At 35.7% G+C, this 23,276-nt stretch overlaps 1 protein-coding gene across 1 annotated transcript in view; it reads left to right on the forward strand.

Annotated features, from left to right (window-relative positions):
• Nucleotides 1–23,276, forward strand: part of TRDN (triadin) — a 117,737-nt gene that overhangs the window by 36,857 nt on the left and 57,604 nt on the right. Inside the window, exons 4-6 of the mRNA XM_039568592.1 lie at nt 6,409–6,546; nt 8,499–8,525; nt 20,966–21,016. Coding sequence (XP_039424526.1) covers nt 6,409–6,546; nt 8,499–8,525; nt 20,966–21,016 — 216 coding nt within the window. The remainder of the gene's footprint in view (nt 1–6,408; nt 6,547–8,498; nt 8,526–20,965; nt 21,017–23,276) is intronic.

Raw genomic sequence — 23,276 nt, forward strand, 5'->3', positions numbered from 1 at the left:
CACGGCTGCACTGCTTCTCAGCTAACCCCAACTCTGCCTAGCTGGGGCTTGCTACAGCCTACTTCTCATTTTCACATCATGCTTGAGATAGATCTGACAGCTAAGAGATGCCCCCAGCCAGGAGATTCCCAGGAATTGATGTCAAGCTGAGGTACTAATTTACGCCTTAAACGCCCTTTAAAAATGCTGTTGTACATTTATTTATCAGCTTTTCAAGCTGAAGATCTGTGTTCTTAGTCAGAAAACTGAACCCATAGAATGAGAAAAAAATAAAGTTTCAAATTGTTTTAGATAAAATGCCTATGTGTTTCAGAAAACACCACCTAATGAGGGTCTGAACTATCAAATCAAAATGTTCCAGCTGATATCAAATCAAGTAATATAAACTACTAAAGCCCATCCTAAACATACACTCCTGTCGACATGTAGGGCTATATCAAATGGACCTGAAATTATTTGATTACTTTGTGAGAGTTTGTGAATTTCTTTCTAAATTTTGGCAAGTGGATTCTAGTTATAACTGCTTCTTTATCCATTTTCAGGTGGGGTTTTCTCTATGAACTTGACCTCAATATAATTATCTAAGGCTGATATTAGAAAGAGACAGATGAAGGCTGAAGTCTTCATATTTACAATATACGTACTTATAAAATGGAAATTATTGAGAAAGCTGACTCTACACTTTTTTGGACCGTTTTCATATGTAATATAATTAAAAATTAAATTTATATTTTTATACTAATAATTCAGTGATACCAACTAGAGTTTTACCTGTTTATGGCTTAGAGCTATAAGCTTGATAAAAACGTTAGTCTATGAAACAGAAAGGTAAGACCTATGGACAGCTATGTTGATAAACTAGAATGTTAATAATAGGACACTTTAAGTGTATATTGAGTTTAATACCTTAGATGCTACTCTTCAAAGAATCATGGAGAAGAAAGAAAGAAACTTACAAATATATAAACTTTCAAATTAAAATATAGGTCTCTATATTCATAATATAATATTTTACTAGATTAGGATATGTTTTATTACCACAAGCTAGTGTTAGGCTTTTGTATTTTATCAAACACAACAGAAATTCTCCATCTTCGTCAGCTGTACCTTGTCAGTATCAATGAAGTAGTTTATATCTCATAGATCAATCTTTGCACCAGATAATTACCATCATTTGTAACTTAATTGCATTCAATTCACTGGAGTCAAAATATGTAATTGATGAAAATCCAACAATTATTAACTAATTTGCTGTGATCCATTAAAAAAAAAGCCACCTTAACATAGGTTGGATTCTGAATATACATTTAACCATTTGACAAGCAAAAAAGATTGATTGGAAACTACATTTCTGGCAGAGTTATTAAGACTCAAATAATGACTGAAGTTATTTGCACAGATAAATCCATCAGTCACTTTCTGTTGTGCACTTCACAGGAATAAATGACACAGACTATTAAGCATAACCAAATTTGCTTGAGAGGCTACAGCAAATCATACGATGTGATTACTCAATTCTTTTTTGCAGAAACTACTGTTAAAGTACCCATTATGAGTCCTGATGAAAAAAAAGGGCTTTTTTGTTCAAAAAATGCTTTGTTGCTTTACGAAAATTACCTTCGATCCCAAGAACATAGCTAATGCCAATTGCAGAATTTGAGAAGACTGTCACTGGCTGGTTTCAAGGAGCTGTGTTAATTGTGAGTTATTAATTACCATTAAGGTGATAAATTTGATTTTAAAATCATTTGGAATTAAAATTGTGAGCCAGGGAGAATTCAGAAATTAAGAAATTAGTTGTTCAAAATTTTTGTTCTCGCATTTTTAATCAAATAACTCTTTCTGTAACAATAATGTTAGAGAGCTGCAAAGAATTGTAGCACTTGATGTCCTGCTTCAAATTACATAGGGAGTTTTTAGAAGTATTTAATACGTACAACACATCTGAAACTGTTTCTTAAATAATTATTTAAAAGATATTTGCATATGTTTAGTACAGAAAATCCAAACAAGCTTCCAGATATCTCTAACAGCTAACAAACATTCTCCAATCAAATTCAATTGAGTTCGCCTCAAGTTTTCTTTGAAAGGTGGTATACAAATTCCTTCAATTTGACTGGAATTCTTCCTCTGTCAGCTTTAACTCTTCCAAATTTCAGCATTTTCCAGAAGGTTCTGGAGTTCTGATGTTTCCACTGAAAACAAAACAACAAAACTGTTACTATTCTCATAGCAGTGAACATGCCAGCACAAGTAAAGATGAACTTTTACTGGTCTGAAAAACATCTCTTATGCTGTACCAAGTAATAAAAGACTATGACAAACAAAATGTTCTAGCAAAGCATTTTTGTGGAATCAGTGCTGTTCTGGAATGTAAGTAATTTATCAAGGTGAATAGTTGTATTGACCTGGAATTAATTATGGATGTAGAGTTACAAATTTAAGTGCGTAGCCAAAGTGTACAATAACAAGAAGGATTTAAATCTGAAATAGCATCACAAGCAGGATCCATGTCACATATCTCAATAATATGAAAATAAGGTGACATGTCCACACTAACTTTTCAGACTTCATTTCTAGTCAACGGAAAGGAGTGGGCACCTTTGGAAATTAATTCATGTAACCCTAAAAGAGATTTCAGAGGAAAGCGAGACACTTGCCTTCTGAAGGTCACAATATGTCTTTCTGGACTGGCTTTTGAGGGAGTTTATAAACCATCAGGGATTCAGTACCTTTTCAGGTACATTTCCCTAAATAGGATAAGCTGAACTTAAGCTGTGATTAAATGCAGTTGCATAGTGTCAACAAAATTCTTCAATATTAGTTGTATGTTCATGTCTGAATTTAGCCTCCTCAGTAATCATTTAGTTCCTTTCCCCTCCTTCAACAGACATTTAATAATTGCTTACTATTTTATCTAATTGGTTCAACCCCTATTTAAAAGTTTGGCAAAAGTTAGAAGTTCACTAGTCTGTGTCTGAGATATACTTGGTATTGATAAAGGCTCTTTGCAGTTTAAATTCAAGATCCTGCTGCCACTATTTCCAGAGCAATTGATTTTATGTGATATATCACATATTAATTATAGTTTAGATCAATTATATCAATCTATAATAATATTAATTATAGCTGTATATTAGTTACAAATTCTATATTACACACCATATGTTAGCAAAAGAAATGTATTGTGAGCTTACTTTTAAAATAATTGGTGTTCTAAGGTTGCCTAAGAATTGAGAAGATGAATATATTGACTACAAGATGATTGTAAAAAATCTTATCACACTGTTCCATTGCTGGACATCTCTAAATAAAAAAATATCAAGCTCAAACTTTTTTATGAAAATCTACATTCTTTCAGCTTCACTCTTGAAGCAAGAGTATGCAAATCTTCTGGAAATTGTTGTCTTTCTTTGCATGTGTGTGAGGTAAATTGAAAGTTTCTCTGTACTTGTTACTACAAGAATTGTGTCATTTCCTTTGTTTCTAGTGTATTTCGTTCTACTAGGGACCTCATAGAACCTGGTGTTATCAAAGTTGTTGGGAGAACTGAAAATATGGATTTAATCAGTCATAATTGTAACTTCAGCATTACATGGTGTGGTGTTCTTAAGAATTCTAGGACACATCATTACTATTAGCACTAGTTTTAAAAAATGTTGGAAATGCAACAGAAATTAAACAAAAGATCTGTGCTCAAGACATAATTTTCCAGGTCTGTGCCACTTGCATTAAACCTTAAGTGAGCTCACAGTACCTGTTTGAATACAAAACTTCATTTTGCAAATACCAGTCAAGTGTCCTCTACACAGCACCAAACTGATTTTTCTAAACTTTCTGTGTTAAACAGGATTTGCAACTTGGGCCTGTTAGCATAGGCATGACTGGAGAATTTTGCCTCTGGACACTTGTAATTTCTAATCGCTTTTCATAGTGGGGTATAAAGATATTATGAATTAAAAACCAGGATATGATGTTGAAGACTGATTCATCAGCAAAGATGGCTTGCCTTGGGGTGGTTGGAATAATTTCCTCTGCTCTTGATCTTGCACTTCTCTGAGCATTTCCTTTGCCTGCCCAGAGGGGACAGCTCTGCTGCCTGTGAAGCAGAAGCAGTTCTTGAACTGCTAGTTGATAGACCAGTGTATTAAAATAAATTGATACCAGTTCTTGTTTAGCTTACAGCTGTAGCCCCTGCAGCTGTAAAAGCCTGTGGCTGTAAAAGCAACTGAGCCCTCCCTAAGCAACCAGTGGGTAAAAAGAGGGTGGATAGCCACAGTGAAAGTCGAGGCAGCTGTCCAAAGTTAAACCATCCCTGCTTGTGAATCAAAACCTTGAATATGCTAAGACACCTCTGGCCATTTTCATTCTATTAGTCTACTTCGACTCCTTAGCACCTCTAGATTAGAATAAAGGGCAAATGGCATCAGGGGTCAGGTCACAGACTTACTTTTTAAGAGCCTAAATATAGGTATTCATTCTCCTGGTTAATATTTGAGAAGAGTATTTGTGGCAAATCACTTGAAAAAAATTAAATCTCTACATCTCAATGCATGAAGACAGTGCAACAAATAACTGTCATGCTAAAAAAAGTAAATATTTGCTGGTTTACTACTCAATCTTTCTGAATAAAACAGTGTGCACAGTAATACACTAAATTAATTTCTTTGCAATTAGGTCATTGCATCATGTCACACCTTTAGTTTATTTGATGTGTCTGATTGTTCAGTAGCATATACCCATATAATACAATACTCATAAAATATTAACTACAATATTTCTTTGGTCTGCATTATCAACAAGCAGGTGTAAACTAAGAGAAAGTTGGCCTGGTCTTTTGTATTTCAGAATAATTAATTAGAAATAAAACAAACCATACATTTATACTTCAAATAAAGTTATCTCTAAATTTCATTATAACACTTTTAGAAAATAATATTCATACTGCTGTCACTGAAAAAAGTTCCTTTAAGCCTGCACCTTGCCTGTCTTTGTAGCCTGCAAGTCCATGTGAGACTGTTTCTGATTAATGCTAAGATTTGGCTTGTGAGTCAGAACACTGCAGTCAGAAGTAGTTCTGAAGAGACTTGTCTTAACTTCTTACTAAAATATTTACCTAGAGAAAAATGTGAAACACAGGTATGGTTCCCACCTTGACACTGTTAAATTCAGTGTACGTATTTCTATTGAAACTCCTAGGAGCAAGACTAGGCCAAAAGTCCAAATCACACTTGTGGTCTACTTTCATAGGTTGCTCATATTTGTAGAAAAGTTTCACACAGACCAGGCAATGAGTCAATCTGCCATTTCAAGTACAGTGGGCAGTAACATAGACTGAATGAAGGTTGTCCCTCTTTCCTAAGCACTATCTGGTACAGCGTACAAGAAAATAGAAAATGGCTGTGCAGAATCATCAGAAGAAAAAGTCTGTCAGAGGCTGGAAAGTCACTCTGAAGTGGTGTGCCAGGTACAGAGAAATCTGGTGAAATCCCAACTGGAAAATCCTTTAAAGGAATAGTTGTATTACCCACTGATGGCTGCACTGCCTGGGTGTGGATGCAGTGGGGAGCGAAAGCCTTACTTCCATCAGAGTTTCCAGGAAGGTGGAGGACTTCACAGCTTCCTTGTTTTCCAGTTTGCTTGCCTACAGGGGCAGTAAGACCAGAACAAGTTAAGTATGCAGATGTTGTTTGTCAAAGAAACTCTAGAAAGTCATAAGAGAAGAACCAGAATCTTGGGAGTGTGTGTCTGAAAGTAGCTGTCCGTGTGCCACTATCTGGATTTGCATCCCTGTTTATTCTGAACCCAGGTTAATTTTGGCCTGAGTGTGCACAGCTTTCTTTTTCCCATCCTATGTATGTGCTCCATAGCCATGACATGACCTGCCTGTGTAGTTAATCCAGAGCTCAGCAATTTCCTCAGCCAGGACTTGTGTAAAGGAGGGAGCTCAGGGGGGAGATATGACATGAATGAGACACTGATAGCACTGAAACCTAGAGAGGCATCAGGAGTTAGGGGACCTGAATCAGATTTAAAAGCTGGGCTGAAAGGAAGAGATTATCTAAAATGATGAATATTAGAATGTAATCTATACTTATATTTTACCCAACCATCCTCAGAAGGAGATGTAGAACTTGGAACACAACATCAGACCAAATTATACACTGGATCCTTGATCACTCTATGAACAGCAAATGCAGTAAGATACAGTTTATACCAGTCTTGCACAGGAAGGAGAGCTGTCCTCAAATCATTGAATAATAAAAATTAACACTCACAATCCTTGTTTCTGCTAAAAGAGGTAGTATAATTTGTCCTGTATAAAATGAAGATTAACTTCTATTACTGCAGGAGTTGTTTGTTTTGGGTTTTTTTTCAAACTGCTTTTGTTTTAAACTCTGCACTCAGGAAGATCTGTTCACAAGCTCAGCACAGAACCACTGAGAATCATTCATGAGACACTGGAAGAGTCCTCTGATTGGATTTATGGCTTTTTTTCTTTACTGTCTGACATCGTATGGAGTGATGATGATGACAGTGATGAAGGTATTTGTAACATAAAGACTTCTGTAACTGCTCTAACTGCTGTTTTACACGCATTAGGTTGGCTTATTCAGCTTTTAACCTCACAGACAAGAATGTCAAACAAAATGAAAAGTGAACATTGTTGCTAATAAAGCATCCACTGGCTATTCCAATCAGTAAATTGGCCTCCTTGTTAGCTTTCATCTCATGTTTAAGGTACTATTACAGAAAAGCTGTCAGAATCAAATATGACCATTAGGACATCTTGAAGAAAAGAGCACTAATTTATATATGATTTCAAAGCCACAATCAAAGTATGCATCAGAATATTGCTTCAGAGAATGGAAATAACTATTTTCTTTTAATCAGCAAGAATCTAAAGAACCCTGAAAAATATAAAAGATACATCAAGAAACTCAAAACTTTTTTTATTTGACATATTGATGACAGGGCAGTATATTGAAACAAACAAAAAAAAAATAGCATTTCTACTGAACTAATGGGATTTTGGATGGCATATTGCAAACAATTCAGTTTACTAGAAATTATGGTTCTGCCATTATGATATCATTCTTCATCTGACATCATCTGATAAATGAAAGTAAATTACTAATATTTTTATTTTGGAAATAACTCTCCTTCTGTTAAACAAAAAACCAAAACAAAGCAAAAAATAAAACCTAGTTCCCCAGTATGAGCAGAGACTGCTCACAGTCAGTAGTGCATCATCGTGTCACATCATATTGGTCATTCTGACAAGCGATGAGTGTAGGAGTGACATCTTCATTTCACGGTAGTTTATTTTATATTCTATTTGGCTACACCAGAATATAATTAAAAAGAGACATGTACTGAAACTGACTTCTACTCATTTGTTCAGAAACTTGAGATATTATCAAATGTTTATCTTTTAATATATGCATGAGCTTTTTATATTAGCACCATACATGAATGCTAATAGATAGGCTGCTACATGTGAGTCCGTGAATTGGGCATCCTATTCTGAGATATGATTTACAACTAGAAGAATGCCAGTCTCTCATAAGGTTGACAAACAGAAAAGATGAAACACAGAGAGATTGGTAAAATTTATCAGTGTGCATTTTTAGCATTTCATAGCTCCCAAAGCACGTGCAAACTTTCAAACACTTGAGTGTGTAAGTGTTAATGGCAGTAGGAAAATCATAAAATACCTGACAGACAAAAATTTGAGATCTGATGTTCACCAGGTTTGGAAAACTCAGTCCTAACAGCCTTTGGCCCAAGTGGAATTTCATTAATAAATTAATTGATAATTAATTATTTATTAATTAATAAATAATAATAATATTCACAGGAGTGTGAATAGGCAGTAAGGCATCTTACTGCACTATATCATAAAAACTAAGTGCATGTGAGCACCCTGCCCATTCTGTGCTGTAGTCAGTGCAGCTGAGGCTTCACACTAGCCAGTCATTCAGGCTCACTCCTTCAAATTCTGTGTCCTACATGGAGGTGGAATAACATATTGTAGCAATCAAGCGCTTGTAGTTACACTGAAATGGATTATTTTTTGCCTTGGGTTTCACTAGAATCATTGCTAGATTTACAATCTTGCTAAACTGCATATCTGTTTTATCATTTGGAATTAAAACAAAACCAGTGAGCCTTTTCTTAAAACATGGAAACATGCATAAAGTAAAGCAAATTGTAAATTGTAGACACAAGTAATTATTTAGAAGCACAAATAGAGATTTGGATGTTTCCTTAGTTACTACTGCATCTTGAATTTATCTACCCAAAACTCTATGGCAAGAGAGATTCTTGATGAAAAATCCAAAATCTCAGAACAGATGCTTGGCATTTAGCATATAAAGAAGAAAAATTATTTTTTGAAATTAAAAGAAGACAGCATGAAAAAAATGTGGGTTTGTTTTTGGTTTTTTTTTTAATGATATCTTTTCTCTGATATCTGTTTTTTTCTCTTGGTTTAGGTGAAATGGAACCTTCCCTGAAAAAAGGTTGGTCAGTTTCTTAACTATAGAGGGAAAATATTTTTTAGTCATTTTAAGAATTAGCTGGTGTACCTGTGATATAAATTCTGTCAATAGTTACATGGCAGTCTACTAACCTTATCAGTTGTGCTCTAACAAACTTATTAAATGCAAAACTCAAGTAATAATACTTACTGAGCTGTTTGCTGCTCTGTGAGAATTCTTTACTCTTCCACCATTACTGAGAAAATCTGAAATTTTTTCATTAAAAAATAGAATTAACAGAAATATTATTTATATCCTTGTCATGCTTGTAGGACTCCTGTTAATGCCAAGGAGTTAGTTATATGTATGTCTGGATAGAATTAAAGTTCAGGAATAATAACATGGAAAGTATATTTAGTGAGAAATAATGATGAGGTACTGTCAAGCATTTTACTGTGAGCCAACACAGGACCCTAAAATAAGGACTGCTTCGTAATCTTCTGAAAAAATTACTTAGTTATCATTGAATTTTTAAAGCAGACAAGGGAAGGAAATAGGATTTATATTATAACCTTTATAGATATTGAAATTGTTATACTGAAACATAATACTTAAGTACAACTTCTATTAAATCAAAGTGAAAATGTATTAGAAGGTTGGAGTTACTGGTGATAGAATGTAAAGCTTTTCAAAAATAGGGTGGTTTTTTCCTCCATATTGAGCAAAACTCGAGAATAGTAGGATGTGTAACCAGCCTTCTGTGAACTGAATTTGGTATCCATCAAATTCTCAAGAGGTAAATGCCCATATTGAAGAATCTATCACCCCAGTTGCTTCTGAGATTACAAACCAGTTTTCTCTGAAGTTAACTGGAACTGGATCAGGCTTCTAAGTAATGAAACATTTTGTCAGTCTCAATCTGGCATCCAAGGAATTAATAGGCTTGAAGATCAGGACCAATCATCTTTCTATGGATGATTCCTCATGTTAGGAAAATTTACAGACAGTATACGAAAAAATTCCATCTCTTTACTTTGTCTGTAAGAACTGTAAAACCTTCAGAATCACCCTGTCTCTTTTCCAATAGAGACAGATGCATTTTTAATTTTACAGAGGGTGCAGAGAATCTGAAGCTGTATCACATTGCTGGCAAGGATGAATGTGGGTGGAATGTGTCTTCTCACCATGGGCCAGTGTAGGGGCCAGGCTGAAAGTGTTGCTACTTCATGGCTAGGAAGGCACAATCCATAAAAACACTATGGACAGCAGCATGCTCAGAATTGCAATCCCTGCTTCTCTGGAAATCAGTGACACAGGCCTTACCCATTGCATTGGGACACAAAGTTGTAGAAATAGAATTCACAGAAGTCATATAGCTGAAGCAGCTGAAAGCTGCTTAAATTATAAGCAGTTGGAAGTGATGATATTGTTTGGATCTAAAAGTCCTCCATCCAAGGAGCCGATGTATCTAACTGCTGGCTTGGAATGTTTTCGTCACTATTCAAAGCTCACAGCCTGGCTCTGGAGATGAATCTTGAGAGGGTCTTCTATCTTTGGTATGAAGGAAATGGACAAAGAGCTGGTGATTTCTCCAGATCTGGTATCTTACAAGGTAACACAGCCACACAGAGGTGAAAATTTTGAGTGGGCTTTTTCACTTTTTGGGATTCAGGATTCAGGTCAAGATTCTCCCTCTGTCCTTTAGAGGACAAACATTCTCTTCCTTGTCTCCCTGCAAAACACTGTCCCTTGACTGGGACTGCTGAAGATAGTACCCCTTTCTGAGTACTGCCATCAGCTTTCACATAGCAACATCCTCAAATAACTTACCATCTCCAGGTGACTGGAGGTCTCCATTTCATCCTGGCAGCCAGGATCTGGCCTTTTCTATACTTGATTCTGTCACTTTTTTACTGGGCTACAGAAATACAACATATGTGGCCTGAAGCCACCAGTCCCTTGGAAATGCCAGTGCAGAGTACTGCATGTGTCAGTGACAGGCATCTCTCAGCCCCTCAGAGCTTTTCCTGTCTCTCTACAGACTTCTTGTAAAACTGTATAAACATCAAAGAGCTTAATTGCCGGGGTCTAAGGCTAAAGAGAAGTTTTCTGAGAGCTCTGTGGTGCAGTCTAGTGAACAGCTTTTCTGCTTAGGCACAGTGAAATTCCCTCCTGGTGCTAAAGCTCAGGAGCACAGAAGGCAAAGCCCTGGGAGGTGAGCCAAGGGCTCAGGTGAGCTCCCGCAGGAAACACTCTCACAAACATCACAATCTGTTCCCCTGAGCATGAGGTGCAGATCTCTCTGAGTAGCTTTTCTTAACTTTTTTGTGCTGTCATTTACACTGTCCATAAATAAAACTTCCAGAAGAAAACTTTCTAAACCAAACAAGACACTACATTGGTGATTTTTACCATATTGCTGCTGTTAGGACTGGACCCAGAAGAGGACCATCTATACAACTAGATATGGAGATTTTGGGGTATCAAAATTTTAGTTTGATCCATGAAATTAGAACTAAATTTTTTGGTTATGGAGTGTTCTCTGCTTACCTGTAGAGGATCATTTCTTCTTCAAAATCCCTTCCACTCTGAGCAGCAATTTTATCTATAGCTTTATGAAGGATCTTTCTTTAGGAGACACTGGCATTTGAACATTTTAAACAAGAAAAAAACCACCCAGTGAGATTGTACAGTATACTACTGCTGTCTCCAGAAGATGAACAGATTGATATTTTTCACATTTATATGGAAAACCTCTCTCAAATTTCACTCTTGAAATGTGCACTATGGTTGCTGTGTCTGATATTTAAGTATTTGTATTGGATCTAACCCACAGTTATTGTGGCATTCATGAAGACAATGAGAATTTTTGAAAAATCTCCATGTCTATTTTTAGTGTATGGACAAGGCTTCACTCTTTTGCTTTGCTGGCTAGCAGCTTTCATGAATGCTAAAATGTTTGCACAAAACTTGCTTTATGATGGAATATAGTAACTGAAAAAACCAGGATTGCTGGTACCACAATACAATTGCATGTTGGAAAAAATTGAAGGGGAGTGACAAGGACATTGTCTAGCCATGAAAAAAGAAAAGTCTAATCATAATTATAATCCCAAAGAAAGCAAAAGTCTCTTTCCTAGAGATGTAAATTAAAAGCAAAAGTAATAGAAGTACAGGTAATGACAATGGGCTTCCACAGGCAATGGGATTAATATCAGTTTCAGAATTCTTTAGAATATATGAAAATATCTCTCAAGCACCTTTTTCTATTGCAATTATTTTTGACAGTCCAAGTCTTATAATGAATATTTATCTTCAATAATTGGAAAAGAATGAGCATTTAATATTGTCTGGAAAAGCAGTATTCTTCAGTGGACATAGTAAAAGGTTGTTCTGGAAGGGACTTTGCGGTCTTTAACAATGCATATTCTCAACATAAAAAAACTATAAGGCATTTTCACAAAAGACATAGAGAAGTTTAATTCTTTCTTTCAGACTTAATTTGCTTTTGGTTTCATTTCTTTCTACAATTATGAAGGATAATCTTGTTCATTTTTTCAGGGTTAGTTTCACCTTTAGGCACACATTCAATTATTTGACAACTGTATGCTTGTATGTTTTTACTAAAAATGGTTGCTATAAAAAAGATAGTGGGGGGGTTTTGTTTGTTTGTTGTTTTTTTTGTGGACACTACTGGACTCAGTTGTAAGTTTGGAAAAGAGCTGAGAAATCAGAAAATTAGAAATAAAGATCTGTAAATAATAAGGAAGTGCAGACACTTCAGCATTGACAACCATGCCTAAAAAGGTAATTATTAAACTGAAAGTAATTTTAATTTCAATAAATACTATTCACTTAAAAAGCAGAGTAAGAAATAAAGCACCATCATGACAGTTATCCATCTCTCTATTACCAAGAGGTTTTATTATTGGCATAAAATTATCTTACCAACAATCAAAAGAAACATTTCCTTTTGGTAGAGATGGGTCTCAAATTTTCTGTAAGTTAGCCTGTCTTTGAGACAGAAAAATGGGGCTTTGAGTTTTTTCTTAGGAAAATGCAATTTAAAAAAGCATGGATTACGACAAAAAGCCAACACAGAATATGAATTTCTGTTAAAGTTCACAAGAAATTTTGTGAAAAACAAATGAACTTTTTGGCAAAGCACCTTATCCATCTGTCTTCAGTTCAAATGAGCGTATCATTGCCAGAGTATTAGGCTGGTTATTAATATGCTGAAGACACATCATGGTCCTAAAAGACATGTCAGCTTCTGAGGGTGTGGTCAGTTACACTGACTCACCCTCGGCAGCTCTGGCCAAGGTGCAGCTGCCCCACACCTGACTCCACACACCCACTCCTATTAACTCCTTCTCCAACCCAAGGTTAGGCTTGTCAAAATTTTTTCAGCAGAATCTATTGGCTTGTTCAGACCTGAGTATTGATCTGTGCTCACAAACAAGGTGCTCTGAAAAGGAAAGGTTCTCAGACCAGACAATTTCCTACATCACTTTTTGATGTGGTGATCAAAGGAACATATACTACATCTTTGCCTGGGAAAGGGGACAAGAAGGAACAACCTGCTTAGAGAGGGCAGGGGGTTTGCTAATTTGGATTTGAAAGTAGTTTTGATATGATAGCCTGTACAAGTCTAAAAAGAACTGTTTTCAGTATCCAGGCAAAGTAGGGAAAAGCATACTGACAAATATTTGTTAGTCCTACTATTTATAACGTGTGTCAGATTGTTTTTATCTATTTAAGCACCTAAGAATGTATGATCAGACAAAAAGTCCAGCTCACCCAGTGGATGGGAAAGAAGTCCTTATTGCTGCCCTAGAGTGACCAGTGTGAATACCTCCGGAAGTATATCAGAACTGTTAAAAATACAGCAATAATTTCCCAAAAGAATTCTCCATACTCCAAGCATTTGTCCCTGTGAAGAGATACAGTGTTTGCATGGCTGTAATCCATCTACGATTTCTTGTGAACCCAAGGCTACAGACAGTTTGGAAATGAACTAGAGAAAGTAAATTCAGAATACCATAAATGAAACCTGAAAACTGCGTTACCAGTCTAGTTGTCATATATATGTCCTAAAAATAATTATGCAGTTTCATTCATCCCTAAAGTATATACCTATTTGTACTGATACTGTCTTCTGAATTCAGTTGCTTTTATGTTGCTGTACGGTGATGCTCCCTTCTCTGTATCCGAGTTGCTATTAAAGATCTCACTAAAAGGCTTTCGCTGTCTCCCCAGGCTGCACTTTACCATAAAGCATTTTGCATATCTTTGTGTAAAGTACACCCTGTGTTAAAAGATAGAAATCATTGATTGGTTCAATTCTGAGATGTTAAACTGCTTTTCCAGATATGGGGTTTTTTTTCATTTTTCATTTTTGTGGCATCCATTTCTGTTATTAATGTTCTTTTAACAATTTCATCTGGTTTTACTTACATTGATCAATACAGTAATAGCATATCCACCATAAAATAGCATTTTATAACAGAAAGAAAATATTTTCCATATTACCCAGATGAAAAAAGATAATATACCACCAGGGAACAGAGATGTTCAATTATAGTTCTTTTGCCTTTTTCAGAATAGTGATTTGGTTTCAACTTGAGCTGAAACTTTTCAATCCAAACTTACCAACGATATTTTAAAAGAGAGAGAGAGAGAACTTTGGGCAACAAGGCTAGTAGGGACCCTGGACAGAAGTGGAGGAGAGGTTTGCAGCTGTTTAAGTTATCCTCTTACATCAGGGAAAACCTTAAGTGAAGCTATCCATGTAATCTTTGTGGAAATCTTAATTTGTGCCCCGGTGATGGAAGGAATGGGAAGGAATGACTATTTACAGACTAATACAGTAAGGTAGAATCTGCAGAGTTAGTGTTTTTGAAATGGTGAGGTAACTGAGTCTGTGATTCCTTTTTACTGTATTTTTAACTCCTTTCACAAACAAACAAAGAAACAAAAACTCCAAGCAAACAACAATTAAATAGATTTGTATGGGAAAATATTTCTTTGATGTTAGTCAAGATTAGAGATTTTAGATATAATTGTATATATAATTTTGCTCTAAGATGTCTACAAGCCTTTCCTACACTTTTTTCTATAGGAAATTACACTTAATTAAAGGCAGAATGATAAAATTCGCTATGAAAAATATCATTTAATACTGAGCCGGTAACATCTTTGCAGATTGGCATCCATAAGGAGAAGCATGTCAAGACAATTTCATGTTCCACTGAAGGAAAATAAAATCTGGTTTTCATCATGTGGCTCTATCTATGATATTTTTGACTAAAGAGGTTGTCTGTCTTTTGGGTTTTGATTTTGGTCAAAGTGCAAGTAGCATTCATTTTAGATTTTAGAACCAAGGTACAGGACTATTGGCTGGAAATGAAAAACACAGATGTAACATATTTTTATACATTAAGAATAAAACTTTATGTAAAAAATGTTTAGCATTGAAAACTTTTAATACCTTTCACTTTTAATTCTTTCAAAAGACCAGTCATTAAAATTCCACCATAAAAAAGTCTGCGTATGGTCTTCCTGAAGGATGCCAGTGCTGCTCACAGGACAATTAGTCAGATAATTGCAAGTACCTCCCTTTCCCTAAAAAGCTTTCTGATAAGATATTGCTTTTCTGTTTCAAATGGAAACATTAGCAGGGGAAAACAAGACTCAAAATAATCATAATAGAACAAATAAAGGGAAAGGAAAGGAAAGGAAAGGAAAGGAAAGGAAAGGAAAGGAAAGGAAAGGAAAGGAAAGGAAAGGAAAGGAAAGGAAAGGAAAGGAAAGGAAAGGAAAGGAAAGGAAAGGAAAGGAAAGGAAAGGAAAGGAAAGGAAAGGAAAGGAAAGGAAAGGAAAGGAAAGGAAAGGAAAGGAAAGGAAAGGAAAGGAAAGGAAAGGAAAGGAAAGGAAAGGAAAGGAAAGGAAAGGAAATCCTCAGTTTAACAAAGCAAATGGAACTTGACATGGTACATAACCTTTCCTTTCCTTTCCTCTCCTTTGAAATATGAAAGAAAAAAAAAGAATAGAAAGAAGAAACTTTTATTCTCACTCTAACTTGTAATTTCCAAAGAGGTGGATAAACAATTCTGAAATAATATTTAACAGGCACTGTGGCCTGTTTCCTCATGTAGTGGATGAGCACAAAAACTGTTCAGCATTTTCATTGATAAGAGCAATTTGTGCCCTGTTGCATTTTCAGGAAAGATCTCATGACACAAGACTTCAGGAAAAGTTATGTACCCCAGCCTGAAGTTGCTACGAATCCCCAGAACAGAGTGAGATCTAAGAAAACACTGGGGATAAGACTGTGCTACTGGCGAGCTGGTAGGGAAGTCACCTGAATAAGTCATACGTGTCACTCAGACTTTCCAACACTGAATTCACTTTCCAACACTGAATTTTCCAACACTGGTATTTAAGGCCTTCTGTTACACTCTCTTTGGTTCCCAGATATGGGCACAATACACCAATTTAATTGCCCAATTAAATATTTCCTGCTTTCTATTTTTTTGTTCCTGTTCTTTTTTTCCCTGTTACAAGGTGGTTTTGGTTTTGCTGTGGGTTTTTTTGCCTGTAGAGTATACAGCTACGTGATGTATTAGTAGTTAGATAGAAGTTGCTCTAATGCACAGCTTCCCTTCTTCTCCTCCTAGCCCCGCAAGGATAACTGTTACCCTCACCAGCTGGTACTATCTAGATTAAAAATAGACATCAGCTGCACAATTGAAAATTTCTCCTGAGGATACCAACAGCAAGAGAGTTGACTACAATTCTTCACACAGACAGCATCTAAAAGCACATTAGAAATGACATCTCTCTCATCTTCTAAGGCTCTTTACACCACTCATTCTTGCCTTGCCATCAATATCTATTTCTACCAACTCTTCAGGATAATCAGCTTCCTTCTACCAAGTAGTCTTGATAAACTAGCAAGGATATAGCCCCATTAAATTGCTGACAATAGCTGTAAGGGTTTTAACTGCTCAAAAGCAAATTATTAACCACTGGCTCTGAATTAGACTAATTTTCCTTTTCATGCTTAGATATTTGTAAGAGAAAGAATGTTAAAGCGCTGATGGTGTATATTGCTGTGTTACCTGTAACAGATTATAAAAAAGATGACTAACTGGTAAAATTTGTTAGGAAAAAAATCGATTCCCATTTCATACAAAAGTCCATCTGCTTAATTATACCTTTAAAACACTAGATATATTAAAACTACATTCTATCTTCACTACAGTATTTAAGTGGAAACAGGATGGCTTTAAGCATGGAGGGTAATGTCGAACGTCAGGTCCAGAGATAAATGCCCAGTTCTTGCTCATTTTCTGGGTTACCTTAGGTAAAGCATATTTGTGTTCCAAATAAGAACCCCTTTTTTTTTCTACTTTGTATCTTATATCATTGACATTTTTAATATAGTTTTTGGGATTTTATTTAAACGTATATTTCATCTGTAAGATGGAAACTCAGTGGAGGGTAAGGTGTAGCAGGTGTTTTAACAGTGCCAGAATGCTACTCACCATTTTATCCTCTAATGAAGCAAGATGCAAGGCTGTGCTTTCCCAGTAAGAGAAGAAATGCATCCCTCAAAGTTTGAACTCCTGTGTTACGGAGATGGGGTATTTATATCGTGTTATAAAACCATGTGGTACCTAAAGTAATTCATGTAGGCTGAGGCTGATCAAAGCTATTATAGCACAATAAAATTAAAATAGCTGAGAATAATGCTATCCATTTTACTATATTATAAAAAACGACATAGCAAAAAATCAAAATCAGAAACACAAAGGCAGACAAAGAAGGGAACCAGGAGAATCTCCTCATGCCCTAGCATGAAGGGCTGTACCCTTCATTCACACTGATGTAAACCTGCACAGTGCTGACCCACTAGTTCACACAGATTCAAGGGACTGTAATTATTTTCTCCCATCTTGATCTTCCTGGAGCTGGAGTGCTGTGCTGTTGTTAGACACTGTCAAGTGCTGTTAATGAAAATTGGCTGGGTGAGAGGTGGGGAAGCTGCCGCCCAGACTGTGCTGTTCAGCAGGGATTTCCAGTAAAGCTGCCTGCAATACTGATCTTCAGCTGACTGTGAAGGTCTGCTTTGGGTCAACAGGACACAGATATATCAGCCTGACAGCAATAGAGTTGAGTGTGTCTCCTTTCAGCATCTTGAAATGGTCAGTGAGAAGACTCTTAGCTTTCCTTTTTGGAGTTATTTAAAATAATCACCCTGCATGTTCTGTATATCTGCACAAGACCTGAGGTCTAGAGAAATTAGCATCAAGCAGTATCCATATTTAAGGAAATACTTACCTATTCGAAACCCAAGCAACACAAGGCGAATGATAATTTTTCTTGTCTGCCTAATATTTTAAAGAAATAAACAATGAAGTACAGTTTTTAAAATAAATACTCCCTTACAATAATTTTATAAACCGTGCTGTCATCTCATAAAGAATCGAAATGGTTGCTGTGGTGACAAAGATCATCCTTGCTGCTGCTTGATTCTGTCATTTTTCTAAACATGAATTCGTAATATTTAGGATTTATTAACAATGTGCCACATTGATAGAGATAAATTACATGCCTTAAACTGGCCATGTAAGTCTTCTATGATATTACAACCAATTTGTCAACCCAGCAATAAGATATGATGTGATTACTAGAAAATTAAAGCTATTTGTCATAAAAGATGAAGCAGAGAGTATCAGAACTCTCAGAAAACAACAACAAATCTCCAATAATCTAATGTGTTTCCTGATTTTAAATACTTTGAAGTTTGCAAATAGCTACTATTTTCTGATTTGTAAATTGTTCCAGATTAGCTTATATTGAGACTAGATTTATTTATACTGGGAAAATATGGGTTGTAATTGAACAGAATTGATGTGTTCTAGGCTGCAATTTTTATGATGGTTCAGACTGTAATGGGGAGTTTGTGAAGAGACCCTAATGATGGGACACTTTTGCAGTATATAAAAGCATATATGCACACACTTGTGTGTTATGAAGATGTATTTCACTTCTAGGAATTTGTGTATGTTTCTTTGTGATGTGTGGTATCCTAACTGTAACAGAAACTCAGATGAGTTTCTCAGCGTGGCTCTCTAAAAAGTATATTTCTGTGCACCTTACTGTAATATTTGTGTGAAGCAAACTACACTTCTGGTACAGTGTGAGCCTGGTTTAGATAACCAGCTCTAGAGTCATTTGTGGTCAAACTAGCACTAAATTCCCTAAATAGTAATTTTAAAGCCTTTTTTTTTTTTTTTGAAAGAACAAAGGTTTATTCTTATTTTATACTTATTTTTTCAAGAAAAATAGGCCTATTTTCTGTTGTGAGACACGAAATAGATGATAGAAACACAGCACAGCTGAAGTATATTAAAATAAGCAAGGAATATGTATCTGTGTAAATGACTCTGCCTGAAGAATATGAGTTATTCATATTCATCTCTGTATGTAGGGTGACCTCTTGAATTCAGTGAGAAATGTCTCCACTGTATGTTGCAATGCAGAGGAAGTGACTCAGCTTTCTTTAAGTTCCCTGAGTCAGTGTTTGGAGGCAGGCTGGAACACTGGCATGGAGAACTACTCAGATGTGCCCAGAATTAGGGAGCAATCCTCCATCTGTTCCTGTCTTGCAGCATTCCTACCGCTACCTAAACTTTGCTACCTAAACTAGACCATGCATCCATTTAAGCAAAACAAGTGGGTAAAGTTTGAAAATCCAGCAACAGAATTCTCTCAGTTGATAGAAATAAAATATCCTCACATATTTGAAAGAAAAGTAATCCAGGCTCAGCTGAAATACAGTAAATCAGTACAGTATATTTCTTCTATTCTCAGCCTTTGAGGTTTATAGAACAATAAATGAACTGCACACCCAGGCTGAACAGAACAAGATGAAAACTGAATAAAAACTCCTTTTAGCTTAATGACATAGTATAATTAGCTTAGTTATGTCTCCATACATTAGTGGCTAACAGTGATACGTAATTCAGCCTTTGTTGCTCTTTATCTCAGAACAAAAATATTCTCTCTATCTGAACACAACATAGGGTGATGTCATGGAATAGTTATGTTTTTTGCAAACCACACATAAAAATTAGTTCAAATATGAAATACTGTCCAATAAAATGTTCTGCATTATTTTCAAGGGCTTATGCAAATATTTGGGGAGAGAAAATTCCTTCTCCTACTGGATTTCTTTGGCAATGTGTATCCTGTTAAAACCTGAGAAAATAACTAAGGTTGTAAGTGAAATATTTCAGTTGTCTTCAAAGGCATTAGAGTGGCTTCTTAGAGTTGAAATATAATATGCATAACTTTTTCTCAGTTGGATTAATTTTGGGGTCAGTGTTCTTGTTATTTAGACCCTGCAGACTACAGGTAACACTGAAATACAAGGAGACAGCTCCTACAGAGTCTAGTGAGATTTGCATTTGCTTTTGTCAAAAACAAATTTGATCCAGTATCTTAGACCAGTTTCCTACTGCAGGAAATATGTGCACAATACAATAAACCAGGCACTCTTTAAAGTCTTAATGACTTTATTGCACAGTCAATATTGCATTTGTAATAAATGCCCTTTAAATTTCTACAGCTGTGTGCAAAGAGAGCTATGCAAGCTTTAATTCTGGTTTGCTTTTTCAAAAAATTCAACATTTTGCATTTTCAATATTATCCTGGCTTTGACACAATAAGGACAGTAGAAAAAAGAGTTATATGGAGGTATATAGCAGTAATTTAATATCAATATTACAGCTGAAAAATTTTGTTTAAAAGGAATGGCATAACAAGGGCAGATAAATACTGTACCACTTCCTCCTCTAAGAAGGCAGTTCTCAGTTTTTGGTATACAGCATGGTCAAAATGAGTCATTCTCCAAGACAGTGATTTCTAACCTGGGAACTTCTATCTCTGTAGTTTGTATAGAGCATTGAGCATACTTTTTATTGTGTGTTGGAGATACCAATTCAGTATGTGAGCTTCAAAAATTTTAGAAAACGTAGTAAAAAACCCCATTTTTTCCTTCCAAAGGTAATTTGGAAAATATAAAATACTAGTCTTGGAAAACAACTCAAGATACATGCAAAAAAAATGTTTAGTAAAAGTACGTTTTTCTGATTCATGACCAACACATGCTGCTGTATAGCTATTACAGATTAACAAAACCTATTCTTGCCTTTAAAAGTAGCTGTATGGCTCAATTAAAAACAGAATAATTATTAAAGACACTTAATGTTGTGATTTTTATCCATATATATCTGTGCATATATATAAAATTGAGCTATATTGTAGATAACACTGATATGCAGGTGATAAAGCCATGGCACTGCCATGATATTTTAAGCACTTTTTTTTTTTTTATTATGAGAATGCATCTGATAGTTTTATATGTGAAAATTATTTTAATATTGATAAATCTGCATTGCAATTTTTTTCAGAAATTCAGAAACAGAAGACGGAGAGACCTGAAAAACGAACACCAGCGAAGGGTAACTCTTTTTTTGTCTGTTTGCCTACATATATTTGTGTAATATACAGTGTCTGTGTTAACTACATATGTCACCGCTGTTGTATCATAGAAGCATTCAAAGATCAGTTGGCACAGACTGCAAATGATCAAAAATTCATGTATACCTCAGCATTAACACAACAAATGTAATTTTATGCTTGTGTGGCTAGACTGAAAATGCACATTCATAATAAGATTCTCCTGCTCAAACTTTTCAGGAAATCTTTTTTCTAGCAAAGTTGCAAGAAAGTTGAGTGTTGATGAACTTCCTCTGGTGCAAGAGGCATGAAGTGTGTTGGGCAAGGAAGAAAGCAAATTTATAGGCCAGTGGGTGTCATCCAAGTTAGGAAGTCATAGCTAAGAGTGAGCCAGGTGTGTATCAGAGATAAGAAAAACTTCCATTTTAAGAGCCTACTCTTTTTCAGGCTGTTTAATCTCCTATAACTGGCATTTTTGAAAAATCCACAGAGGAACTGGTTTGGACTGGTTTTCAGAGGTCATAAAAACGAAGGTGTTTCCTGTGATATTGGCAGGTTTTTTGCCTAACAGAGCTCCTCCATAAAGGCTAGGCCACGTAAAACTTGATGAGCATTCCTCTGATGCACCGGTGCTTGGCTTGATAATGGCAGGAGGAAGCAAGAAGGAAGCTTATTAAAACAGTATGTATACACATACACCCTCCCTCATGCAATTGTATTAATTTATATATATATTCTTAGTGTCTTTTTATAGCATTTTATATCTTTATAAAATGTTTTTATATTATTTTACACCTCCAGTTCTGTGCTAATCAGGGTCATCTGGACTGCCTAGAACTGTTTCCCGACTACTTAATAAATCATGTTGCATCAAAATGAATTTTTTAGGGTACCAATGGGCAAGCCTGGCAATAATGAGCTCAGATCCATTAGCAAGGATCCCACCTAAGGTCTTTTCAAGTAAAGTAATCTAAAAACACAAATGATGTTGCAATCTTGACCAAAATAGCCTCTCTTGTACCATTTCATCTATACAAAAGTGCATTTCTTTATACAGAAGAATATTAACATTGCAAAAATTATTACAAAGAAATTATAAGATGCCAGAAAAAAAAAAAAAGGAATGTGTTCAGGTGTCATTTGTTAAGTCACATTATTCAGGTGCCTGCTAAAGCAGACTCCAGCTATACAATCAATTACTGAAGCATAAACCAAATTTTTTTTCTATATTTTGCTTTCATGTTTAGTCCCAACAATGCAACTTGTACATAGGAGGAGCAATTACAAGAAAACATTCCTCTGGCCTCAGTCTACGGTGTGATAAAGGCATGAATCTTTAGGGAATTTTACTGTTACCTTCTAAAGTACCTTCAGTAAATATGTACAAATACAGTCTTTTATTTTTAATAGGAAAAATCCAAAAGTAAAATGAATGTCTCTAATAGCAGCAAACAATGGAAAAAACATTTCTGTCCTCTGCCCAAACATGTGGGAACATTAGAGTTTTAAAATTAATTTAATTATATTTTTTCGAATAGTCAAATCCTCTGAGTACAAGTCCCACAATTTACAAGGGAGTTCAATCCATAAGCCTTATTTTTGAAAGATTGAACTGAAATATGTGGAATAGTTATAATGAATAAAAATCCCAGATGGAAGAGGCTGAAATTAAAAGATTCAAACAGTATTGAGAGCCAGGGAAACTGGTGCCCTAAAATTTGCTTTTAATTAAATATTTTGATAAACTACTGCAATAATGTCTATTTCAATTACTGTAGTCAATTTAATCCCAGAAAGAAGAAATACTCTGAGAAATAATTTCACAAAGCCATTGGTCATGCTTAAGAGCCCTGAAATCAAATTATTTCATGATAACGTGTACACATAAGCACAAATTCACTACAGAGTAGGGTCTTTCCAATTTGGTATTTGAGGTATTAGTCATTTCATAAGTGCAGTGGCACCTGGACTATATGATCAGGAGCTTGATCAGCCAGCAGAGGCATGATGGATTGATTATCCCCTTGTACCCAGCGCTCCTGAGACCACATCTTGATACTGTGTTGAGTTCTGGGCCTCTCAGTTCAGGAAAACCATCCATTAACTGGGGCAAGTTCAGTGTGGGGCCACTGCAATGGCCAGGGCTGGAGCAGTTGTCCGGCTGGGACAGGATGAGGCATGGGGCTGTCTTGGCCTGGGGCAGCTGTGCTGAGATTCTGTCATTTTGTGATACTGTGTGGAATGTGCAGGACTCTGACGTGC

Source organism: Corvus cornix, chromosome 3, assembly GCF_000738735.6.
Source record: "Corvus cornix cornix isolate S_Up_H32 chromosome 3, ASM73873v5, whole genome shotgun sequence".
NCBI classification, from domain to species: Eukaryota; Metazoa; Chordata; class Aves; order Passeriformes; family Corvidae; genus Corvus; species Corvus cornix.